Raw genomic sequence first — 23,872 nt, forward strand, 5'->3', positions numbered from 1 at the left:
GCAGGGCGAGAGATGCCACTTGTTATCTTCAGGGACACACACGCGCGCGCACATACACGCACCATTTCAAGGGTCTTTTTCTGTCAGTGCGAGTTTGCCATGGTTTATTTACGGGCGGCTTCCTGCCTACAGTTTTGGATAGAGCAGGTTGGATTTATTATTATTATTATATTTTTTTATGGCGTATTTTCAAGGGTGATCCTGTAAAAATTGGGTGAAAATCCACGGTGATGTCATGATAATGTATCATCTGGATGCAGGGCTCAAAAGCTGTCATGATGAAAATGTAAATATATGTCATCCGGAATAAGGCGGCCCGGTAGTCCAGTGGTTAGCACGTCGGCTTCACAGGGCAGAGGTACCGGGTTCGATTCCAGCTCCGGCCTCCCTGTGTGGAGTTTGCATGTTCTCCCTGGGCCTGCGTGGGTTTTCTCCGGGTGCTCCGGTTTCCTCCCACATTCCAAAAATATGCATGGCAGGCTGATTGAACGCTCTAAATTGTCCCTAGGTGTGAGTGTGTGCGTGTATGCTTGTTCGTCTCTGTGTGCCCTGTGATTGGCTGGCAACTGATTCAGGGTGTCCCCCGCCTACTGCCCGAAGACAGCTGGGATAGGCTCCAGCACCCCCCCGCGACCCTAGTGAGGATCAAGCGGCTCGGAAGATGATGAATGAATGTCATCCGGAATGTGTGCTTGACAGGAATTTAAGCTTAACATGTCATTGCAAAATCGAACCAGAAAAATGATTTGGATCTTTAACGATAACACGCTATGAAGCCATTCACCGAATGACATCTTACTCTTATGTGCCGATATTGTTATGGCAACGGTAATTGCTCGTCTGTTGGTCCCCATATCTGAAGCCGGAATCTGTTCTCGCGCTGCCTTGTGATTGCCTGGCAACCCATCCGGGGTCTCGCTTTCCCCACTTAATTAGCTGGCCCTGACTGGACAGAATTTGGATGGATTGGGAATATTTGGTTTGAGGCAATCCGTTGTTTTAAACTCAAGTATGTTACATTACTAGCCTAAAGTATCGATTTTGATATAAGCGTCAATGTAGATGTCTACATATGTATATTTTGGCAGTGCATTTCTTCAATCGGTCGCAGGTACGTAAGGATTAACCACTCTTGAACGGGAATACATATTAACCCTTTCAAGGATAGCGGTTACTACAGTGGAGAGTTTATCGTGTTATCAGGTGGCAGGGCGCATGAAAGGGTGAAAGGAAAAATCACCTTTATCTGGTTTACAAGTGAATTGCTTCCCTCTGTTGCTACCTCTCTTCGATTCTGACACATGCATACACAAAAAAAAAAAAAAACCTCACACAGTATAACTAGGCCACTCCTGTGAAGGATTACAGAGTCTTAAATGCGCTGAATGGGACATCAGCTCCTTGGACAAACTATTACTTCCTATTAAGCGACTGCTAGCTACCTTTAAGCTAATTAAATAGCCATTTCACGGTGATATTTACAAGGAGAATCCTGACCTTTTAAAACCACCAGACCAAATAGACAAAATGGTAACATTCCGGAAGGAAGAGAGAGATTGAGAGAGAGAGATGGAAGAATTTGTCTGAATGCTGATTGATTTCCCACTGATCGCTTTTTGGGCTTTGATTTCACACAAAAAACAAACTAACAAAGTAAAACATGATGAATTATCGCCCATTATTAATATGCTTATATTTATATTTGATATTTATATTTATTTACATACTTTTTGTTTTCTACTTTGTCCATTTCAGAATTTTGTTGCTGTAAATTGGGAATTTCTCCACTCTGAGACAAATAAAAGTTGTCTTATGCTATCTTATTATTGTTATTACCAGTACTATTATTATTGTTATTGTTATCATAATAATAATCATCATTATTATATAATGTAATAATATAATTATTATTAATAATAATAATAATAATAACAATAATACTTATTATTATTAATAAATAATAATAGTAATATATTATTATTCATCTTTCATTCATTCATTCATTCATTCATTCATTATTATTATTATTATTATTATTATTTTGGCAGATGTGCACATGTTGCTCGGAGTTTCACCCATCATCCGCATAATAAGTTTGTTATTATGGGTCGGTGTGGCTAAATTCTTTCTCGGAGCAATTTGCATATAGTCGCCTGATGGTGAGCTGCGACGCCGTTCCATTTGACTATAAATGAATTCACCTCATGGTTCATAATACTGCCCCTTAATTCTGCCTGCCTCAGCTGAAATCATATCATATCTGAGGACCAGCGTTCATTAGTCATGGGAACAGCTCCTGAATATTAAGCCGAGTTTCACACAATATATAAAAAAAAAAAAGTAGTATACTCTGAGCTGTAATTGAAGTTTTCTTTATTTGGACTCCCTATTCATACATAGCGTAGTGCATCCCCAAGTTCATATTGTGGACTTTAAAGTTAGGTTTTATTGAATCAGCCTTTACAGCTGGCAATTTCAGATTTTCAGAAGATACGGGGAGAACGTCGGAAGGTTTTTGTCCCCTGGAATAGCCTCAATCCACTATCTATTCAGCATTGTGAGTAATGATCTGAGGGGTCGGTGTAGGTGAAGGGGATATGACGAATGGCTGCTCACTTTATTGAATTACTATTCTTCACAGGGCCTGCTTGTTTTGTTTTTCAGTCTGACATCAGATCCAAGCAAGGGTATTCGACTCAAATACGTATCCACTTTTAATTAAAAATGCCAACGTAGCACTTTCTGCATTACCGCAATCAGTTTCCGTTCGATGTTGCTTGGTGTGCGACCGAGGTGCGTGCGTGCGTACGTCCATGATTGTGCGTGCAATTTTGGATCGGCCTAATTTTAGATTACCGTATTTTCCGCACTTAAAGGCACACCTAAAAACCTTCCATTTTCTGAAAAGCTCACAGCGCCTTAAAATCCGATGCACCTTGTGTATGGTCATTACGGTAATAGGTCAACCCCCAAAATGGCTCCTTGCTAGAGACATGCCTACAACGCAGAGTTCAAACTTAAGGCGATCGGCTTCGCAGTTGAACACGGAAATAGAGCAGCGGCAAGAGAGTTAACGAGTCAATGTGATAACTTAATGTTGGTTAAGTGAACTGTGTCGCTGCTTTATTAAATGAGTTTTACTGACATCTGATCGTCGATATATAAATCAGGGTGTAGTGTCATGTAGTGTTCTGTTGGCATTTCCTTGAGCAAAGCGCCATCTAGTGGATGCATTATAGATTGCATCTTATAATGCGGCGCGTCCAATATATGAAAAAAAATTACAAAATTGGCCATTTATTGAAGGTGCTCCTCATAATCCAGTGCACCTTTTAGTGTGGACAATACGGTAAATGACATTTACGGACTGTATAGTTTCTGCCGATTTGAATCAAATGTCGCGGCGCATTGCCGTTTCGTCCCCATTGGAGTTTCCCGTCGGATGAACATTCTTTTGTTACTCGAATTTACTAAGCATATACGTAGCAGTCCGTGGTCGACTCTTTGAAGAAAACAGCAATGTCCAAAATCTGCTTCGACAGCCGGAAATTTGCCGACATCAAACGAAGTTCCGTGGCAACGTTTTCGGAGGCGGAGATCGGCAGCCGCGCATAGGGGAGGTTCAGCTGCGCCGCGGATAAAGAATTTAATGCTATTGACTCTTTTGAGGCTTTTACCAAGATTTTCTGAAATATTTAAATGATCACTGGGAGTTTCTCCCCCATCTGGAGCTGGGAATAAAAGGAGAGCGTGTCAGGAGGGAACTTTTTATGTCAGCCTTTTTTTTATTTATTTATTTTTTACAATGCCCGAATTAATGGGCACGAGATAATTAGAGAATTCTCAGCAATAACTTGTCCCTTAGCGTTCTGGTCTTGGGTGGCGCCGAGGCGGATCCGGACGGCTGAAAGTAATTCATGTGTCCAGTAACAGTGTGAAGCAGTAATTCAAAGAGGGATGCGCGGCGATTCGTGTGGCTTATAAGGCAATTGTCATTCCAGGGCTGAAATCCGCCCCGTAAAACCGATTTTTATCAGCGTTCTATCATTTGAATGGACATACATTCAAATAAAAGTCAGAAGCAAACTTTCATATCAGCAGAAACATTACGCGCTGCCATGAATGTGCGACATATTCTCTGCTGGCAGGTGTGACTTTTCGGTGCTTGTCTCTCGTCAGACAAGGTGGAAGTGTCCCATAATGGCTTTCTTTTCAGTACAATACGTATTTTATTTGAGGGAATGATTCAGTTCCTGATTCGGGGACACCATCGGTCAATTCTTTGTCAGTCAAAAACATGCCTGTGGAACACGCATGACATTCTGAGTGATTATCAGCAAGTCCGATGATGGCTGAGCAAGTGGGAACCATAAACATGCATTTTCCCCCCATTTTTTAATTTTTTTATTTTTATTGCTTGGTGTCCTCCTTCGGGTCCGCAGGTAGGGGGCGTGTTACGCCTTGGAACGGCAGTCAGTTGGACACACGGACAACCATTTACTGAGCGTGTATGAAGCGATACTTGGTCAACCGCTTTGTCACCCCCTCAGCGGCGATGCCTCCCTTTGGGGTGTCGGCGCCATTTGAGATAAGCAGCAAGTGTAGGACACAGGGGGAGGGTGTTCATAGACGCTCGCTGATTTTATCTCCACTCTCCCCTGCTCTCCCGCTCCCATACCGAGCACCCCCCCCCCCCCCCCCCCCCTGCAGTTTGCTGCCACTGTCCCGCTCTGTTCCCTGGCCCTTTTTTTTTTTTCATTTTGCACTCTTTCTCCCCATTTCCGTCTTCACTCTCTGCTCTCTTTCTCTTTCCCTCATAGACACGCGCACACAACGCGCATCCCCTCAGATCGCCTTTGCGCCGCAGTTGATTTGAATTTGAAGTGATGGGGAACCAGATTGGCAACATTGACATCAGAAACAAACAGCGTCTCTCTTTCTCTCTCCTGGGCCAATATTGGTCTTAGTCAGATTCAAAAAGCCCCCGCAAGCATCGCGCTTGTTGTTATGTTTCGATCTGGTTATGTTTGGTTTTGATTCCTCATGTGGCCTTTTTTTGCCAGCTGTTCTCGTTATCAGTGTTCCTTCTGTGTAACCAATTAGCTCCCTCTACCCTTTGTGTGTTGTCCAGGTGTTTCTCGTTGCCTCGTCACTTAGCTTGTATTTACTTCCTGGAGTTTCTGCCGGTCTTTGTTTGGTCTTTGTGAGCTTTGAGTATGTGAGCATACGTGTGCTCCTGTCATGTTTTGTTTCCTGTCTTAGTTCTGTTTGTTCCTCGTGATTTCCAGGCTTTTTTTTTTTTGAGTACTTTGAGTTAGTGTTTTTTTTTCATTGTACTCCTGTGTGTATTTTTTGTTAAATACATTTTGGTCAATCTGGCTGCTACTCCCTGCTTTTTGGGGTCCTACAACTACCATCACGCGAAACGTGACACTTGTGACAATGAGGGTAAATTGAATGTTTGTTGACTGTCACTGCACTTGTGTCATGATGTCTGTTTTACCGTCAAATCTTTTGGTTATGTGACCCGTACACAGATCTGTGCAAAAGTTTTGGCGTTTTAATTACTTTACCATTGTTCATGGAGGAAACTAAAAAGCAAAGTATTTTAAAAAAAAATTTAAGACATCTTAGTTGTTTATTTTTACTTTCGAAAATATTTTTTAATCAATTGTACAGGTACTGGTGATATGTGCATGACAATAAATCCATTCCGTTCCATATTCCGTATCTGAACGTGACGTTAGAATACATGCGAGTAAGTTAAGTGTCATCTGCGTGAAAAGGTGTTTCCACGGGTACGCCACCTGCATGTTTGACTTAACAAAAAACATGCGTGGCAGGCTGATTGAACACTCTAAATTGTCCCTAGGTGTGAGTGTAAGTGCGAATGGTTGTTCGACTCTGTGTGCCCTGTGATTGGCTGGCAACCGATTCAGGGTGTCCCTTGCCTACTGCCCGAAGACGGCTGGGATAGGCTCCAGCACCCCCCGCGACCCTAGTGAGGATCAAGCGGTTCGGAAGATGAATGAATGAATGAATGAATGACAGACCCAAAGAGGACAAGGAAGGAGCGGAGCTGTCAGAGGCCAGCTCCCATTTCGCCTAACGAGTGAGAGGCCTGTTAATTGAAAACACCCACAAGAGCGGCTGCCTTTTGCGTTACCATCAGTAAGACCTGAAGTTAAAGACCAAGAAGCCTCCCGAAAGGGTGGCCGCGACTTCCACGTGCGCAATATGGAGTTGCCCATGACAACATGTTGCGTACAACCAGAATGAGCCAGTCTGCGCAGTCCTTGACGGCACAGAACAAAATCTTTATTTTTTTAAGGATTTTATTTTTTTTGGGGGGTGCGTCTAGTTGAATCATGTCACCATCGCCTCTGGTGATGCCGCGTGTGGACATGTTTTATTCATTTGTCATCGCCGTGAATCATTTCCCTAGATGTGGAGATTGACAGCCTGTCAGCCCGCCGATATTAGCATGCTCCTCGCTGTCATGATGGGATGGCGAGGGAGAGCCTTCCGCCTTTCCCCCCCCGCGGCTTCTTCTTCTGCCTCACCTCCCGCGTCTCCATCTTCACGTCGGCCCAGGTGACGACAAACCCGAGGATTGTGGGTAGTCTTGGAACAATATATGGAGTGAGAGTTGGACAAATAAAGAGTGGAAGAAAAGGCTGTGTTGGGGGGGGGGGGCTGTCAGGGAAAAATGTCTATCTGTGTCACAGCAGCTAGAAGAATGCGATGGGCGAACGGATAACTGGCAGCCGGGAAGCTCCGTCACATCTGACGCGTTTCTCGGGCGGAGGAGCTCTCACGCGGCACATTACGGCAAATCTGCAAGCCAAGCAGATATTTTGGCCTTCTTAATTTCCGTGCGCAGACTCGACGGTGCTCACGCGTAGGAGAACGCCGCCTTTGTTCAGTCGCTGTTGTGTTGCGCCGCCGTCACGCGCGGAGTATTCCGTATTCCTGATTGGAATAACGGCGACAGGTTGAGGCGTTCTGCGTTTCGTTTTTGTTTTTTTTTTGTTAGCTCTCGCCGAAGGTTGCTGGAGCACCCGCCTACGTCTGTCGCTTTCTCTTTGTCCCCAGCTCGCATGATATAATTACGTCTCTCTCTTTTGCTGCGTTTCAGGCTGTGCCTTCCTTACCTACTGTGCCAGGGAGTCGGCCCTGAAAGCCCAGAATGCATTGCACGAGCAGAAGACCCTTCCAGGGGTAAGTCCTACAGTACACGCGGAGCACGATGTCGCCCCGGAAGCAAAGAAAACAGACCGCGCGTAACCAAGAGATGTTAGATTCGGGCCGCCACTTGTGTTTCCCCCCCCCCCCCCCCCCCCCCCACATACAAATGCCTGACATTCATTTCAAATCAAAGGGGACTCACCATCTTTGCCACGCCTGTCACTTTGTGTTTATCACTGACTGTGCAGCAGACACGAGCAGAGCCTCCCTTTCGCTTTGCGTCCTCTTGCTCTCCCTCTCTCGTCACTCTGACAATCACACACACACACACAGATATAAACCCACGGGGGAGGGGGGGGGGGAAACCACACGCAGCATCACATCATAGGCCTACTATTTTTAGTTCCTTCCTCCAGTTTGTGTAAATGAGCGGGCGCGCTTCCGTGCGCGTGGGTTCGAAGCAGCCGAGGAGGGGGGGGGGGGATGAGAAAGCCGCCTGCGGGTGGGTGGATGACGTCGATTTGTACATTAAAGCGCACGCTGTGCGTCATGTGCATGGCCGATGCAGCGCGTCTCCTCGACAGATGTTCATGGGCTGCAGATGTTCGCAGTCATGCACGACGCGCACCGACGCCGTCTCGTGTGAATGTTGAGCTGTCGCCGGTGCGTGACAGTAGAAGGGATTTTTTTGACACTGTCAAGGGAGGAGGGTGTTCATTTTGATGTGAGAGCGGGGACGGGGGTGCGAGTGGGGTGGGGGGAATAATATGCAGTGTATTTGACTGTAGCATTGCATTGATTTTTAAGATGCACAGTTTTGCATTCATCGCTGCAGTTCATTTCTGCCATGTACAGTACGTGCGTGTGGACTCGTGCGAGTGCATCTTTCTACGTAGAAATGCAAGTCAAGTTCGTATGGCGGCGCGCAAACTTGCACATGTGCGTGTCAGGAAGTTTTGATGTGTCTCTGTCAGGCCTGGCTTGCTTTGCTGCGTTCGTTTTTTAATGACGCCTCCAGGGAAGCTGACAGTCGCCGTGTTGAGCGCATAGCCTTTGATGTGAGTGATTATGACATCACAGACGTGCAGCGAGAAGAGCGGAGGAGTGGGGCTCCGTGCTTTCTTTCCCAGTGGCGGATTTTTCCGAAAGAAACAGAGAGGGAGAGACTGACGTATACAGAGAGAGATTAAATATTTGGTCCAAACTAGGATTTTTTTTTTTTTGGTTCACAAATCTGCTGTGACTGATGTTTTGTCTTTTATAGCGATGGCAAATGGAACTATTCACAAATGTGCTTGCGTGCTACATAGCATCTAAATGTAAGCGTCGACATACCTGTACGGTCATTTGTAATCAACTTGGCTCCAGGGGCAAATGCTAATGAGCAACGCTTTTGCCAGGAAAGGGTCACTCTCAATTTCGCAATTGATCGAGGACGAGCTTAAAATAAACAAGCACATACCTCAAGAGAGGCCTGCTGCAGATCATCCAAGAGAAATGGAAGCAGGTTGAACCATTGGTTCAAAGGATCTACTGTTCCTAAAGCCTGTCAGTGGCACGGTGGATGACCGGTTAGCACGTTCGCCTCACAGTGCAGTGGTTCAGGCTTTGATTCCGGCTCCGGCCTTCCTGCGTAGGTTTTCTCCAGGTACTCCAGTTTCCTCGCACATTCCTAAAACACGCATGGCAGGTTAATGGAGCGCTCTAAATTGTCCCCTATTGTGAGCCGGAATTGTTGTTTGTCAATGCGTGCCCTGCGATTGGCTGGCCACCAGTTCAGGGTGTACCTTGCCTACTGTCCATACTCAACTCGGATAGACTAGTGAGGATAAAGCAGATTAGACAACAGATGGATGAATACCTGTCCACTCCAGTCCTGTAGGTGGCAGTAAAGGACATCCTAAAGCAAATATAACATGGCAATAAAGTATTGGACAATATCGAAGCCGGCTTTGGTGAAATATGACATTGACAATAAAAAAGAAGCAGATACCTTTTGGGGGGGGGGGGGGGGGTCACTTTTTGTGGCATAATCCGCCCAAACAAAATAATAAAAATTCTCATAGCCAAAACCATTCCCTCCTTGGTGAAAGTCATGAATTAGTCAAAAGCGTTTAGCCAAAAAAGGACAGAAGGAAATGTGATGGTGCTCACTCTTCCTTATTTTTCCCCACCTTGTTTGTTTTCTCCGTCCCTCCAGTTTCCATCAATCCCTCCTCTCAAGCCAACACAACCCAAATCCTGCAAATGAAATCCCTTTCCACCCCCCTAAAAGCTTCTTTCCCCTTCACTTCGCGTCCTGATGCGCTTTTTATCATCAAAGTTGCTTTCCCAACCTTTATATTTAAAGTTTTTTTTTTTTCTGGGAGCCTTCTTTCTTTAGCTGCCAGGTGAGCTGGGAGTAAAGGGGATTAGACTACCTCGTGGAAATGGCCTGTTAGCTTGGCCGTAGGCTGCTGCCGTAGCGCAGCACAAAGTACTGAAGCGTCCGCGTGCGAGTGTGCGTGCGTGCGCGCGCGCGGTCGTTCATGCATGCACGCGTGGTGCCAGTTGAGACCGAAGGTAAATAAGCAACACAGAGTCAGTCACGGACTCAAGTTTGAAATCCCCTTCATCCATTTTCTCTCGTGTTTGTCCTCATTAGGGTCACCAGTGAGCTGAAGCCTTTCCCTGCTGACTTTAGGGCGGGAGGCGGGGCTCACCCCAAACAAACGCCAAGTTTGAATCCCATTCCGTTTGAATTTCAACGATGCTGCTTGAAAGAACACATCGGACACAACTGCAATGGGGCGTCGATTATTCTGGCAGGGAGATCTTTTTGCGTGGTTGACCCGTATCAACATGGAATCTTTCATTTAGAGAACGGCATAGCAAGCGCCGGTCTCGCCCCAATCAATTCACATTCAATTGTACCGCTAGATGTATGCTGATTTAAAAAGTCAATCTGATGCTCTGAAAGTGATTGACTTGCTTTTTAATTTCCCCGGAGAAGCACGGGGTAGATATGGTTCAGCACGTACATTTACAACAAACAAGCGTGCGGCGTATGGAAAAAAAAAACACTACAACAACAATACGCAGCACTCAAAATCTTATCGTCCAGGCTCTGTGTAAAAGTGGGTTGAGTAAATTAACAAACGCGTCCGCGTGTTCAATCTGCGTGTTGTGATATTTGTGATCCCCTGATCCGGTTCCACAATTGGCTAACAGCATTAAAACATGGATGATTATTATTGCTTGATGGAGGCTCGCACGTGTGTAGGTCTGCATGTCGATGTGGGTCACAGTGCGCCGTGCTGTGGCAATCGAGATTATATTTTTTATTCTCAACAAATTTATGAAGCCACAACTACCCAATGCAGGGTTTATGCCACAGCGGCCTCAAATTAAACAAAGTTGCTACTGGTGTAACCTGTTTTTTGACTATTTTGTGTGGATTTTTACAGTGCGGGTCAAAATGACCCACAACATAATCAATGTGATTTTTTTTTTCAACATAATATGAGGGTTAACGGCACCAGAATTAACGTTCTCTGTTTCTATAAAGGCTAGCATGTTTTGGAGATCAAAACATTTATTTTTTTTTCTATAAATTTTCATTTGCATTCCATGAACTTTCAAATCTTCAGTTTTACAAAAACCTTGTTGGAGGAGAATGGGGGGTGGCTTATCAACAGTACCGGTCTATAGTATAGCGTGTGTTCAAAATGGTCAAACGTTGATTCTCATTTGAAACACATTTAGCGAACTGCTTTGGCTTCTTCCCACATTCCAAAATTCACTTCATTAAAAATATGTGTAGGATTGGCTCTATGTCTCGATGTGCCCTGCCACACCCCAGGCTCATTTCTGGCACAGGCTCCATCTTTCCAACGGTCCTAATAAGGATAAGTCGAAAATGGATGGAAGGATGGATAATAACACCAGGACTACAATCCCCCACATGGTACACAAAGAAGGGTGTGTGCTTGTGCTGCAACAAATACTTTGCACATGGACACAATGCAGACCGCCGTTGCCAACATGACATGCACTCACTCACCCCCGCAAAGACTTCTCTTGTAACCGTAATACAAATCTCTTCACAAACACTTTCATTGAACAACCTGATACTCATGGAAAGAGAGTGCGGGGGCGGGGGCGGGGGTTGGGGGGGAGATTAATACACCGTCGATGGACTCGTAACAGTGAGAAGAAACTATGGAACACTCTGAATCAATGCGTCATTTCGGAACGCATACACACCCACATGCAATCAACGTAGAGCTCATACACATGCCCGCTTTCAGCCCAGAGGCAAACAAATACCAACAAAAAAAAAAGATGGGAAGGCAAATGAATAGCAGGCAAGAGGAAAAGGTTGAAGCAGAGTGGGAAGAGAGATGTTGGTGACGTGCTTCTGTAACCACTGATTGGTTTCTTCTTCCTCCGCCACAACTCCTCCAACGGCACCACCCCAAGCAGCCTCTCTCCCAGAATGCCAGGGAAAGAAATCTATGACATTGATTGGCTCCTGTGACCCAGTTTCATGGCAACGTTGTCTCGATAAGCAACCCCCCCCGCTTACCCCCGCCCACTTTGGTCAATACCTGCCGGGCTCTCTGGATGAAGTGGGCGAACCGAGTGGCGTTTTGGTGGTAACTGAAATGCAATTTTACCCCATCCCCAACCCAGTGTGCAAAAATGACACCCTCCCTATCATTAATGTAAATTGGGGGGGGGGGGGGGGGCGCAGTGTGCAAGGGTCATGGCGGCACGTCCGCATGAAAAATGCCACAGGCCTCAAGAGCTAAATCATCCCCCTCCCTCTCTCTCCCCGTCATCTCCGCATCAACTATTCCAATCGCCCTTCTCCGAAAGAAAACCGTTTGCCTCACGCAAACGCTCCGATTGATGAAACTGCTCTTTGACAGAATGTGTGGTAGGAGTGATGCGAGAAAAGCGCCCAGCCAAAAACACAACACCGCCTTTTTGGCATCCATAAGGATGTGCGCTTCCTTAAGAACACACATCTTTATACAGCCAAAGACCTGATGGGCAATTTATTAGCAGTCAACAGTAAAGAGCGCTGCCAAGAGGGAATAAATAAACAATAGCCATGGTCCAAATAAAATCTGCGTTTTAAGAGGCGCACTATGCGGCGATGCGTTTCAATGCTCCCATAAAATACAATGGAAGAGGAATTTCTCTTGCAAATGCTATAAAACATTTTTTTTCAAAGGAAATCTATGAATTTTACCATTGGGAAACCTTTCACTGCTTCTGGGAGTCGGTGCAAATTCACAGGAATTGAACTGGACAGTTAGTCGAGAAGGAGGGTGCCCAACGCCGGTCCTGGAGCCCCTGATCATTTGAATCAAATGTGTGAATATGGAGAAATCGATAACAGGCTGGATAGGGGCTCTCGAGGATCGGACTCGGGCACCCCTGAAAATCCCCAGAAAACCTGCTCAGTGGAGATAAAATGAGGTTTGCAAACCTTATGGGTGAAGTACAGTGAGTTCAGTGAGTGTTTTTTTTATCCAAGCAACACTTTCATAGATAGAGACAAGACATTTGTATGTTTTAAGTGGTCGAGTTAATGCTGCCTGAGTGGAGCTTCTTGCTAATGATTTTTAGACGCCGCTTCCCGCGAGTATCGGCAAGAGTCCGCACTGCTGTCAATTCCTTCCTCCATTTCCACCTTCTGAAAGGCACTCTTTGATTTCCTTCTTGTATTGGATCTCTCGTTCGACTTTCATGTCTCGTTATCATCTCGTCGAGCGAGGTCAGCTTTGCCTGGTAGTCAAGAGTGTTGGGGATAATCCCGCCCGGGTTGGTAAAATTGTGATGTTGTCGTCCGTCTTTAGGAGCCTCCGCACTTTGTTCTCTTCACTGAGGAAGGTTAGAGGGAGTTACCGACAGCTTCTCCGTCGTTGCCCGCTCGTTGGTTTTTTTGTTGTTGTACTTATTAGTTTTATTTGTGGTAATTCGTCGGGAACAAAGGGGAACAAATCCTGAAAGCCAAAATCTTATCACCGGTGAAATTTTGTTTGAGTAGCCATTTTCCATCAATTGATTTGGCATCATTGACGATAATCTGTTGCTTCATTGGGTTTATTTTTATTTATTTTTTTGTTTTCTTGCTCTGCCGCCTGCACGTCATCACCACACAACTTGTATTTCTGAGGCCACGGTAGTGTGATAGCTTGTGGCGCTTTTACCATCCACCATATGCGGCGGTTTCTTTTTGGTTCAACCCTCCGACGCAGGCGGGGACCGATGAAAGCGATGCCATCCAAGCGACAAAAATGACCGCGGTTGTTGAGTAGACGCCGTCTTCTGTCATCTCTCGTCTGAATGACCTCATTACAGTGGCGCTTTAGGCCCGGTGTTACAACCTCCCATTACCGAGTGGAGTTTGAGCAGATTGTAATGAGAAAAAATGAAGAAAGAGTCATCCGTCTCGAGGCGCCGCTTCTTTTTACAGTGTAGTCCGGTGGTACGACTCATTTCAAAAGTGCTGCATTGTAGCCTTTGGGGTCTATAGATTGATCACCCCGATGCGACATTAGACGCCTTTACGTTACCGGGTCATATTACAGTGTGTAATGATATCATCTAGGTGGTTTGTTTAATCTCATTAGGAGCGGGAAATGGGCAGTGTGTCCGTGGGACTACCCAGTGTCAGTTCCAAATGAACAATTTAACTCATTCACTCCCAAAGACGTTTTTAAACGTCTTTTCAGACTTGGTCCAGAATTGGCTGATACTGAATGAGTTAAGTGCGCTTTCTTCTATAGGGATACGTCTCTACCACCGTTGCATGTTTTTTTTTTTTTTAAATCAATACGGGTACTAATTTTAAATACCGTATATATACCACATATGGTTTCTGGTATACACACATGGGGTAGTCTCATCCAAATGAATGAATAATGTCACAAATTGAGTGAATGGGGCGGGGGAAGTCCTCTCGTCAACAATGCAGAGCTCCAAAAGTTCATTTATGCAGCTTGTTTATTTGCAGCTTGTTGTCCTTTGCATCTGCATCTCTTTATCAGCCGCATTACCCTCCAGAAAGTTTTGGCTTTTTTTTCCCTTGAGTTTACAAATGGGGGATTGAAAGAGAATGCTGTTATTATTCGTGGTAAATTAAAGTTCACAGACAGTTGTTGACTACTGGCCTTTTTCCTCAAGAATAGCATCAATAATTAAAATGCAATTCTCTTGAATGTACCTTATTGAGACAACGAACATTAGGTATCTCCTGTTAAGGCAAAATTGCTTTATAGACTTTACGAGGAAAGCAGATCAAGTGGTTTTTAATCTGATTATAATGTTGCTTTCTACCACAATTTGCTTTGCTTAGGCATTCAAAAGTCAATTGCGATGCTTTTTAAGTGCTACGCTCGACAGTGACGGCAAAAAAGCTGTTCCGGTTTGAGCAAGGGCTTCAGTAAATGAGAGCCACGGAAAAGAAAAATGATTGTGTCAGCTTCAAGAAAAATGACAATTATCATCTATTGTGCGGTGTTTTTTTTCTGCCTTCTTTTACCATAACAGTCATGGAAGACATTCTTCCAATTACACACAACTAGACTTGTCATGCCGTTTGAACACAACAATAGAGAAGTGAGCTGCACTTCCTTTGGAAGAGGCCTATCTCGTGCTCCTTCGAGTAAAAGGCGGGAGAATTCAGCCCTTGTCGCTCTTTCGAGTCGATGAATGGCGCGCAGAATAGAACGAGATGCAAACAAACTCGAGTATCCGGTCGAACAAAAGTCACATTGTTTTGTTTCTCCGGTTTCTAACACTCAGAAATCTCAGCCAAAAAGCGGAGTCGAAGCAAGATCACAAAGGGGAGCTGCTTTGGATAAGGCGGAGGACACACAGTAGCTGGGGTGTCAAACACATTTTTGTCCCGGGCCATTTTGGCTGAAACCATATCAAGAAGTCAAGAATAACAGTTTATTCACCGATTGTTGAAGTTACTATAATGAGGGGTTTGGTAACAAGAAAATGCGTCCAGTATCATTTTTATTTATTACAAATGAGTATTTTGGAGTAATTTTTGAAGAGATTTTAGTAAGCATCATGAAAGTTAGTTTTCCTTTCGCGGGCCACATAAAATGATGTGGCGGGCCAGATCTGGCCCCCGGGCCTTGAGTTTGACACCTGTGCACTATAGGCTGGAACTCCAAAGTCGCATTGCTTCCACCCTATGTTAAAAACCCTTTGAGGGACAGCAGTTACTATCGTGGACAGCTGACCGTATTATCAGGTTGCAGGGTGCACAAAAGGGTTAAAGTCACAGCAGGCGTGGTCTCATTGTAGAATGCTTGTTGGTCGACTTTAAATACAATATCGGATGTTTGAAGTCCAACTCAACCTACGTTCTGCCACATTGCCCATCGCATCTTTGCTGATTATGCCGCAAAGGAATTTTTTCAGTCTCTTGATTTGGCCGTGTCGAGTAATTAGCTGGCTAGAGAAGGAAACGTTGCTGGAAAATCGTATTCCAGACACAGTTGTAGCAGCTGGTGAAGCTTGTGGTCGGCAGATGTGATAATGACACAACACGCCAGCAAAGCCGGGATAGCGGGCCACGACTCCCGGAAGCTTTTAATAATTGATGGCAACCAAGGCCCCGCATTGGCCAGTAATTACATTACAGTTCACTTCTCAATAGCAATATGGGAAAGTTGTTCTGATGTGGGCTGGGTGGCGATCAATAGACATTGTCCAGAGATGGTGTCTTTTCTCCCTTCTCCTTTCACCACTCTTCGTTGTTTTATACAAAGACAGACGAATCATTTTCACTTGAATGATACGATGTTAATAATATGACATTGTTAAGAAGCTAAGAAAATATAAAAACAAAAGATATCAAAAGTGGTGACCGCTAACGGTCACGCCTTATTCAGTAGGCGTGTCCATTTGAAAAGTGAATCCGAGCACCTCCAAAATATGAGCGGTCTTTTAAGATTTTATCTTAAAATATGTATTAAAAGTATGTATTAGTATGTATTAAAACATACAATCATACTTGGTAGAAGCGTAATATTTGATCCACAAAAGTTTGGCGCTGTACCGCTTTTTGCCCCCACAATGTTTTGATCCCCGATGCTCTTTGAACTGTGGCCTCATGATTTCTCGCGCGACAATGACCTGCAACGATGAATGCTAGCGTCCCTCGTTACCCTTGCCCCGACTTCCGGATTGCACGACTTCAGTGACTTTGTCCGCCGTGAATGTTCCGCAACGTTTGATACCTCACCCGTCTTGGCATCTAGACTCTCACCTGCTACATCTGCTCTCTTCCTCACCTCTCCTCTCTTTCGCGCAACCCCCACCCCCCGCCCCTCCACACCACCCCCGTCCCTCCCTCTGGTGTGATATGGGAGAGGCGGAGAGGAGAGCAGAGGAGACAGTGGATTTTACATGCTCCAAATACAGCCTGAATGTGTGTGGGCTGCTGTCATCCAAAGAGAAAAAGGAGCAGGGAAACGCTCTCTTCTTTTGCGCCAGAGCATGAATGTGTATGCATGTTCTGCACGTGACCCGATGTGTATTCATTGAGGTAAACATCGTAATAAAAAAAAATATTAAAAAGAATAGCTCCTTTATCAAATGTTCTCTCTCACATGCTCTTCACTCTCGCTCTCACTCTCCGATCCCCCTTTTAGCATCGCTTTGTCCGCCTTTTTCGGTTCTCGCCGTAACGTCGTGCCTTTGTGCGCCCCGTCTCTTTGGTTGTATGCGTCGCCTCTTTGGCGTGCGCTTGGCGGGGTGTGACAGCATTGAGAAGTCACCAAAGTGGTAAATGATGATAGGCCATCCATCATGCTTTATGGACTCTGTATGGTGCCGCTATGGCGAGTGGCTGCACTGTGCAGGCTGTAACTCAGAACACTCCATCCCTCCATATAACCTGGCAGGGGCTCTGCTGGGAGACTGTTTATGTGTGTGTGAGACACAAGAGGAGTGTCGCTCTGACTCACCCTCCAGCATGTGTGCGCGTGCACGCGTCGCCGAGAGTCCTGCGTGTGTGGATGTTAGCCGGCCTCGTGATTCCGGCCCCCCCATTCTATTATTATTCGCCTGTCAAAGAACTCGAATGTATAACAATTGTCAGTGTCTCCCATTTTAGCTGCTTTTCTGCGTCCTTTTACAATTGCAAGCCGCAATTTTCATAGCATAATGGAGGACTGGCTGACTCCAAAGTACAGGGCATTGCAGTAATCGAGCCGGGATGTGACAAAGGCATGAATTACTGTCTCAAAGTGTTCATGTGAGAGGAGAGGTTTTATTTTGGCCAGCTGTCTAAAGGTGAAAGAAGCTGGATTTAACAACGGCACCAATTTGCTGATCGAGTTTGAAATCACTGTCCAGTTTAAGGCCCAGGTTTGAGACTGTTGACTTAAGATAAGGAGACGGGGGGCAAGTCTACAGGATGGAATGTACAAGATCCACTGGAACCAAACAATATCTCCTCTGTCTTCTTTTCATTGAATTTCAAGAAATTTTGTGCCATCCAGGTTTTGATTTCTTCCAGACAGGATAGGAGTGCCCTTAATGAGAAGGCGTCTTTCTTGCTCAGTGGGACATAGATCTGGCAGTCATCTGCAAAGCAGTGGAAGGGAATACCATGTTTCCTTAAGATGGAACCCAATGGGAGCAGATACAGCGAGAACTGCAGAGGCCTCAGAATTGAGCCCTGTGGAACACCACATGACAGGGGAGCAGTGCGTGACTCACAGCAGCCAAGGTGTATTCTTAATTTACCAAATACTTCCAAATATTTAGTTTAAAACCAAATAGTTTCAATTGGGAAAACAAATGCTGTAATGTCATAAATCTTTTTTGATTAGTGATGAGGTGTAAAAATGTACAAATAGCAAAAATACCGACATCATTTTGTTCGCTGTCTGAAATCGAATTTAGCCATATAAGAAGAACTGTGAACAACACCCATCCGTCCATCCCTTTTCTCCACCACTTACTGTATCCTGTTCAGGGTCGCAGGGAGCTAGAGCCTGTCCCAGCTGACTTCCAGCAAAAGGCGAACTCCGCTCTGAACTGGTTGCCAGTCAATCGCAGGTCGCGTATCGCGGCAGATGAGCTTTCGCACTCACATTGACACAATCGCTGAGAAGCAAGTGACCCCTACACTTCTCATACAGTGAACCGTTTCAACATATAGCAGCCAACGTGAGAGTAATAGTCGGAATGTGTTGTGTGACGACACTGATCGAGTGTTACTTTCAGTCAATGACGGTCATCCCGAGTATTGATATCATGACCATACTTGAGTTCTTTTCGCAAGCAGCCGGGGGCTCAATAACACATTATTTTAACGTGCAAGCGCAGGTCTCGTGGAAGGTATTAAATGATCCCGGCCACACTGCGCTAATTTTCTTATTGCACGATACCATCAGATTTACAAGTATGCTGAATCAGGAACACCCTGCTGAGTCTTTTGCATCGGGCCTCTCTTGCTCCCTTTTCCCCCTTTCACTTTGCCTCTTCTCACTCTTGCATAATGTCCTCCTGTCATGCACCTTTTCCACTCTTTTCTTTTGTCACCTTTACACATGAAAGAGCAATTGCTCTGACAGCATTCACTCCATCTCCCTCCCCTGCGCCGCGTCTGCTTGCCGGCACTCACCGTGATCCGTAGGGAATCACGCTGTCTGAACTAAATCTGCCACAAAAAAAAAAAAAAGATGTTTAATGTTTGATGTTTAGTTTTTTTGTTTTTACCGCCCCTCCCTACCTCTGTTTTCAGCACGTGCGGGCATGCGGGTGTATGTTCCAACTCTTTCTTCATATTTCACAAGGGCCAGTGACACACGGCGCATTTCCACGTCTCCCGAATGAAAATGTGCGGCTTCGTTATTAAAATAGTGTCTGGGGAGGACATGGAGCGGCAGGCAAAATTTGTCGGGCGGTGGAGGGGGGGGGGTGTACGGCGATAACGTTTGTATGTTCAGACAGCTTGTTAGCATACTTGTGAAGACAGCAAGTCAACAGCGTTTCCACCGAGGCCCCCCTAGAAACGTTGGGGGGGGGGGGGGGGGGATACTTTGCTGACAACCGAAGGTGCTCAAATGAGTGAACAGCTGTGGCCAACAAAACCAAACAATACTCTCAAGGACAAATGGGAACACTCTTAACAACTAGCGAACAGATTTCTTATTAGTTGGGGCGATGCAAGTTGCATTGGAATGAAGAGAAATCTCCCAACGATTCACCTCACTCTCAATAAGACCACGTTTGCTCAGTTTAATCGTATTTTGTTATTGTTGTTTTCGTTAATACATATTCATGGTCCTGTTTTTACGGTTTGAAATCACAGCCGGAGTAAAAGGCCCTCGAGGTCAGGGGTCACCTGCCGGCTATCGGAGGAGCCCGCGGGTCGGATCTAAAAGTGGCTCGCCAGCGATGAGACATTGTGACTTCCAAGGAAGTGATCATTTGAAAAAGTAAATAGGAGCAGAATAAAGATTTCAGAATAAAGCGCTGCATACAATACAATATGAGACATATTTATTTATGTAACAACAGCCGCAGCTGTAACAAAGCACCTTGCAGACTAAATAAGAACACAACAGAACACGTCACATGAAACCGCGACAATAATACAATTATAACGAGTGATATTCATGTGTTTGAGCGTTTAAATAAAGATATGTTTCAAACCCGGTGGCCCCTTGCATTCATCAGTGGTTGCTGACTGCTGCTCTCTGTCATTAGCAGAATTTCAAGCAGTCCACACACTCAAGAAATTATCCAGCGAACTAATTAACTCGTTCAACACGAGATCAAAATGCGAGCGCAGAACGCTGCCAAAACTCACACGGGCGTTGATGTTTCATCCAAGTGTGAATTAATCCCGGTTGAAGTCGTCTGCAATCTGTAAATTGCCTTAATCAGGTTTAAATATCGATTTCCATGGAAAGTTGCTAATCAGGCCACTTCAACTGCCATATGGGCTTTGCCGACTCCATTCCACGAGTTTCGATGAAGCAAACGTTTTTAGATCACCGCCACACTCAAGGACTACATAAAGGCCTGAAAAGGCATTTTAGGTTCCATAAATCCAGAAAGAAAAGACTTTAAACGTAAAATCAAAGTCAGTCAATCATACCACCGGGCCACATTGACTGAGGAACAGCTTAAGTATTAACTGTATAATATTTTGCTTTAACTTTTGTGTTATTGTGTCATTCACTCCCAAAGACGTTTTTATACGTCTTTTCAGACTTGGTTTAGAATTGGCTGGTACTGAATGAGCTTTAAGGTGTTGAGTGTTGTCACTTGAATTCGAAAGAATGGGGGAGGTGTTGTTTGGGAAGCTATTTTTTGTGAAACGGGAGAATACAGGGATTTGGATTATGCGCCAAAGTCAATGAAGATGGTGATTCTGAATGTTCATCAGGGTTGTGGCACGAGAAGGAAGCAATGTCTTTGGGCGGAGTCGTTTGAGTGACAAACTGAGAGGTTTGGACCTGTAAAGTTACTCGAATCAGTGACGGCCAGGATGGAGAAGGAGCGAATTCTAAGTCGGATGTTGGAGACGCGACGCACGTGCAGTTGTGTTAACCCTGAAGCGCATTCGGTCCCAATTAGTTCTACCGCAAGGTTGTCTTTGGCGGGGATCCACACCGACTAATAATTCATTTACGGCTGTGCATCTTCCTGAGCGGTAAAGGACTTCAAAGTTCAGCGCGGCTCTTGCAGGGCCACTTAGCGGAAACATAAGTTGTGTATATTTTCTCTTTTAATGGCTGCTTGTGAAGAGCTCTCCCTCGGCGCGCTAATAATTAAAATGTCTGCTTCCTCGCGTCGGAACATTCTTAAAGTCTCATCTCCGCGATTGCTGTTTATTCTTTCTATTGATTCGAGGGAGGAGGGGGGTGGGGGGGGGGGGCACCTTTAATAGGGTGGAAGTCGATGCTTTTGTATTTTTGCCGTGGGTTGACTATTGATCTCCCCGAATGGGCTCTCGGTGCTCCGCCTGGATGAGGGAGACCTTAATCTCAAATAAGATGTGACACAAATATCTCCATGACTGAACCCGCAGGTTGGTATTTGTCACCTCACGTCTAAAATGCGTCTCGAATCGGGTTTGCCACCTAAAGTGCTCCGAGGCAAATAAAACGAGGCCTCAATGTGGACGCGCAGACCAAGCGTGAAACATCTGCATCGCTCAGTCATCATTGCGCTCGGAAAAGCCTTGTTAGAGCTTCTCCTAATCTCAAAGACATCTGCTTTTCCAACAAGTATAATTGTCTCCCTATGGATAATGTCCTCCTATACTTTAAGTAAGCTTTTCCTGCAGATGGCCCCGTTTATTTTTATTTTTTTAATGCGTACTGTCTAGGCGACTGTCGCAACTCACGCGATCTACACAGTTGGTCTTTTATTTGTCGCCCGCATGAGTCGTGCGCCGGAACATTGTTTTCCCAAGAAGTAACAACCCATTCAAATCATCGTCAGGTAATTTGCGATGCGTGCGCTTGCGGTCTCTTCAAAACAACAAGAGATAACCTTCCACGGGGGCGGCGGAGCCAGACGGTGGGAGTCATTCACTGATATATTCTCATCGTGGCTATCGGTGCGAGCTTAGTCAGAAAAACAGATGTTCCCAATACAAATATGTTCATAGGCGAATGTTCCCCGTGCCAATTGTGAGAGTCGGTCACAAGTTGGACACACCGGGAGGGAAGACGAGTCAACATTTTGGCTGGTTTGCGCTCACTCGGTCTCTTAATTTGGAGTGCTTTATCGAATGATTTGTCTTATGAGTTCAGGTCATACAAAGCAAGTCTGGATACAGGCTGTTTACTCAATGAGTGTGCAGTCGTCAATGATGACCGTGTAGGCTACCTGTATATCTTCAAACGCGCCTTATATGGGCTTTCTTCTCTTGATCTCACCCCACGAAGAATGGAAGAGTGCCGTCGTTAAAAGTTTCAAAGTGCACAATGCACTCGAAAGTCAACCGTAGTGAACAACAAAGACATTTTTTTTCGTTCCCGGGCCGCTTGCTCCCGTCATCTCCGTGGCTTTGTTGTTGTCTTCCGTATCCACGCATGTCATGCCGTGGACCAGCAAAAAATGTGTCGCTGAGGAAATGCGCCGGTGCTCCGAGCGCTAAACGCTTGGATTTCAACACAGCCCAGATGTTGGAGACTTGTGCTTGACTCTTGATAAATGTGCTCTTGTTCTTTAATTAAACCTTTGGAAAGTTGTTTAGTTTTGTTTTTCACTCTCTGTTGACTGCACTCTCAGTGGTGTGAGAAACACTCCGTCTTCCTTGAGTCTTGGAAATATCACGTAATTACGCAAAATGGCAGAACTTGACTTAGCAACCGGAGGAAATTCCTTTCGATTGTTTTAGAAACAAAAATACGTCAGATGGCATAATGCCATATACATTTATCGACTACTGTATATATTTTTATTTATTGAAACTATCTACATACACGAGAGATTACATATGAGAGAGGGAGAGCACGCGCGAGATGAATGAGCGCTAAAGCTAGCTAGCATACGCAGACAGTCAAGAGTAAAGAAGAAGTAAAGGTGCTCTGCATCAGTGGCTCTGGTGAGTTTGATGTATTTTATTTGAAGCATTTTTGAAGTTTTTCTCCTGTTATGAAATAAATATTGATCGGGAGCTACAATGGAAAAGTGGCTAGGTTTGGAGGTGATGTACAGGAAGAGAAACAGAACTGGGTTTTTCTTGCTTTAATTATAATAATATCTATCCTGAAATATGCAATAAAAAAGCATCTGTCTTTAGTGCCATGTATACTGGTAATTATAAAGCATTTTTCTTTTATGTATTATTTTGTGATATGGTGTTATTATGTAGTGGAGCTGGTCACTTAAATCCCCAGTGAAGGCCCAGGTCCGAAAAGCGCCACCCTCTGGGTTTATCGTACTGCATTAGCATTTGAAATGTTTTTGTTGTCGTTGTTTTTTTAACTCCCGTATAATGCCCACTCTTTGAGTTTTAGTTGTATTTTGAAAAGAAAAGGACTGAGGCCACGCAGCAAAAAGGAAGACATCAGATGCAACGCTTAGGTGATGTGATGACAAATGTTGTTCGAAAGCGTCCCAAATGACCCCAATCTATTTTTGTTTTTGTTTTTTAGCTAGAAAGAAGACTAGGGCAGCGCTTTGGGGAGAAAAAAAAAAAGAAGACATCATCACTTTGCATTGTTAAAAGTAAAACTGATGACACAGCAAATAAAGGCTCCCATGTCCAGTGATAAGTCATCAGGCGTCATCTTTAGGCTCCAGAAATAGGTGCGGTGATGAATTATTGATCTGATCCTGGAGATAACATCCACTCTCTAATTGCATGCCATCATTACCATGTTGAAACCAGTCCCCGTGTTCCCTTAATGTAATTACACATCCCTAATTGTCCTGTTATTAGCCTGCTTAATTATTCACAACAGAGAGACTCTAATTGGCACAGGACCGCAGCGTGTTGTCATTTAATCTCCTTCTAAAAGGTATGCTTTGGCTTTACATTGTACATTCTGCTGGATTGTTTCCAAATATTAAAACTAATATCAGGCTGGAGTGATGTCCGCGTTTCACGGAACTCGTTACCACGACAACAATTCTCAGCTCGACCCATCTGCAGCGCGCCTACGCCAAATACTTCCGCCTTCTTTGCGGT

General features: G+C 44.9%; 1 protein-coding gene and 1 long non-coding RNA gene across 9 annotated transcripts in view; one reads left to right on the forward strand and one right to left on the reverse strand.

Moving 5' to 3' along the window:
• The window catches only part of celf4 (CUGBP, Elav-like family member 4), an 83,310-nt gene that overhangs the window by 15,843 nt on the left and 43,595 nt on the right, over positions 1 to 23,872 (forward strand). For all 7 annotated transcript variants that reach the window (XM_052076737.1, XM_052076732.1, XM_052076735.1 and 4 more), the window contains exon 2: positions 7,139 to 7,221. In XM_052076737.1, the coding sequence (XP_051932697.1) occupies positions 7,139 to 7,221 (83 nt within the window). The remainder of the gene's footprint in view (positions 1 to 7,138; positions 7,222 to 23,872) is intronic.
• LOC127607968 (uncharacterized) lies at positions 6,445 to 7,655 on the reverse strand. 2 transcript variants are annotated; one of them, XR_007964173.1, is made up of 4 exons: positions 7,583 to 7,655; positions 7,391 to 7,496; positions 7,155 to 7,228; positions 6,445 to 6,624 (listed from the first exon to the last, which is right to left on the reverse strand). It is a non-coding gene; the product is annotated as an uncharacterized LOC127607968 (long non-coding RNA). The 2 variants fall into 2 exon arrangements; XR_007964172.1 differs by having other exon boundaries at positions 7,391 to 7,649.

This window comes from Hippocampus zosterae, chromosome 9, assembly GCF_025434085.1.
Source record: "Hippocampus zosterae strain Florida chromosome 9, ASM2543408v3, whole genome shotgun sequence".
Lineage (NCBI taxonomy): Eukaryota > Metazoa > Chordata > Actinopteri > Syngnathiformes > Syngnathidae > Hippocampus > Hippocampus zosterae.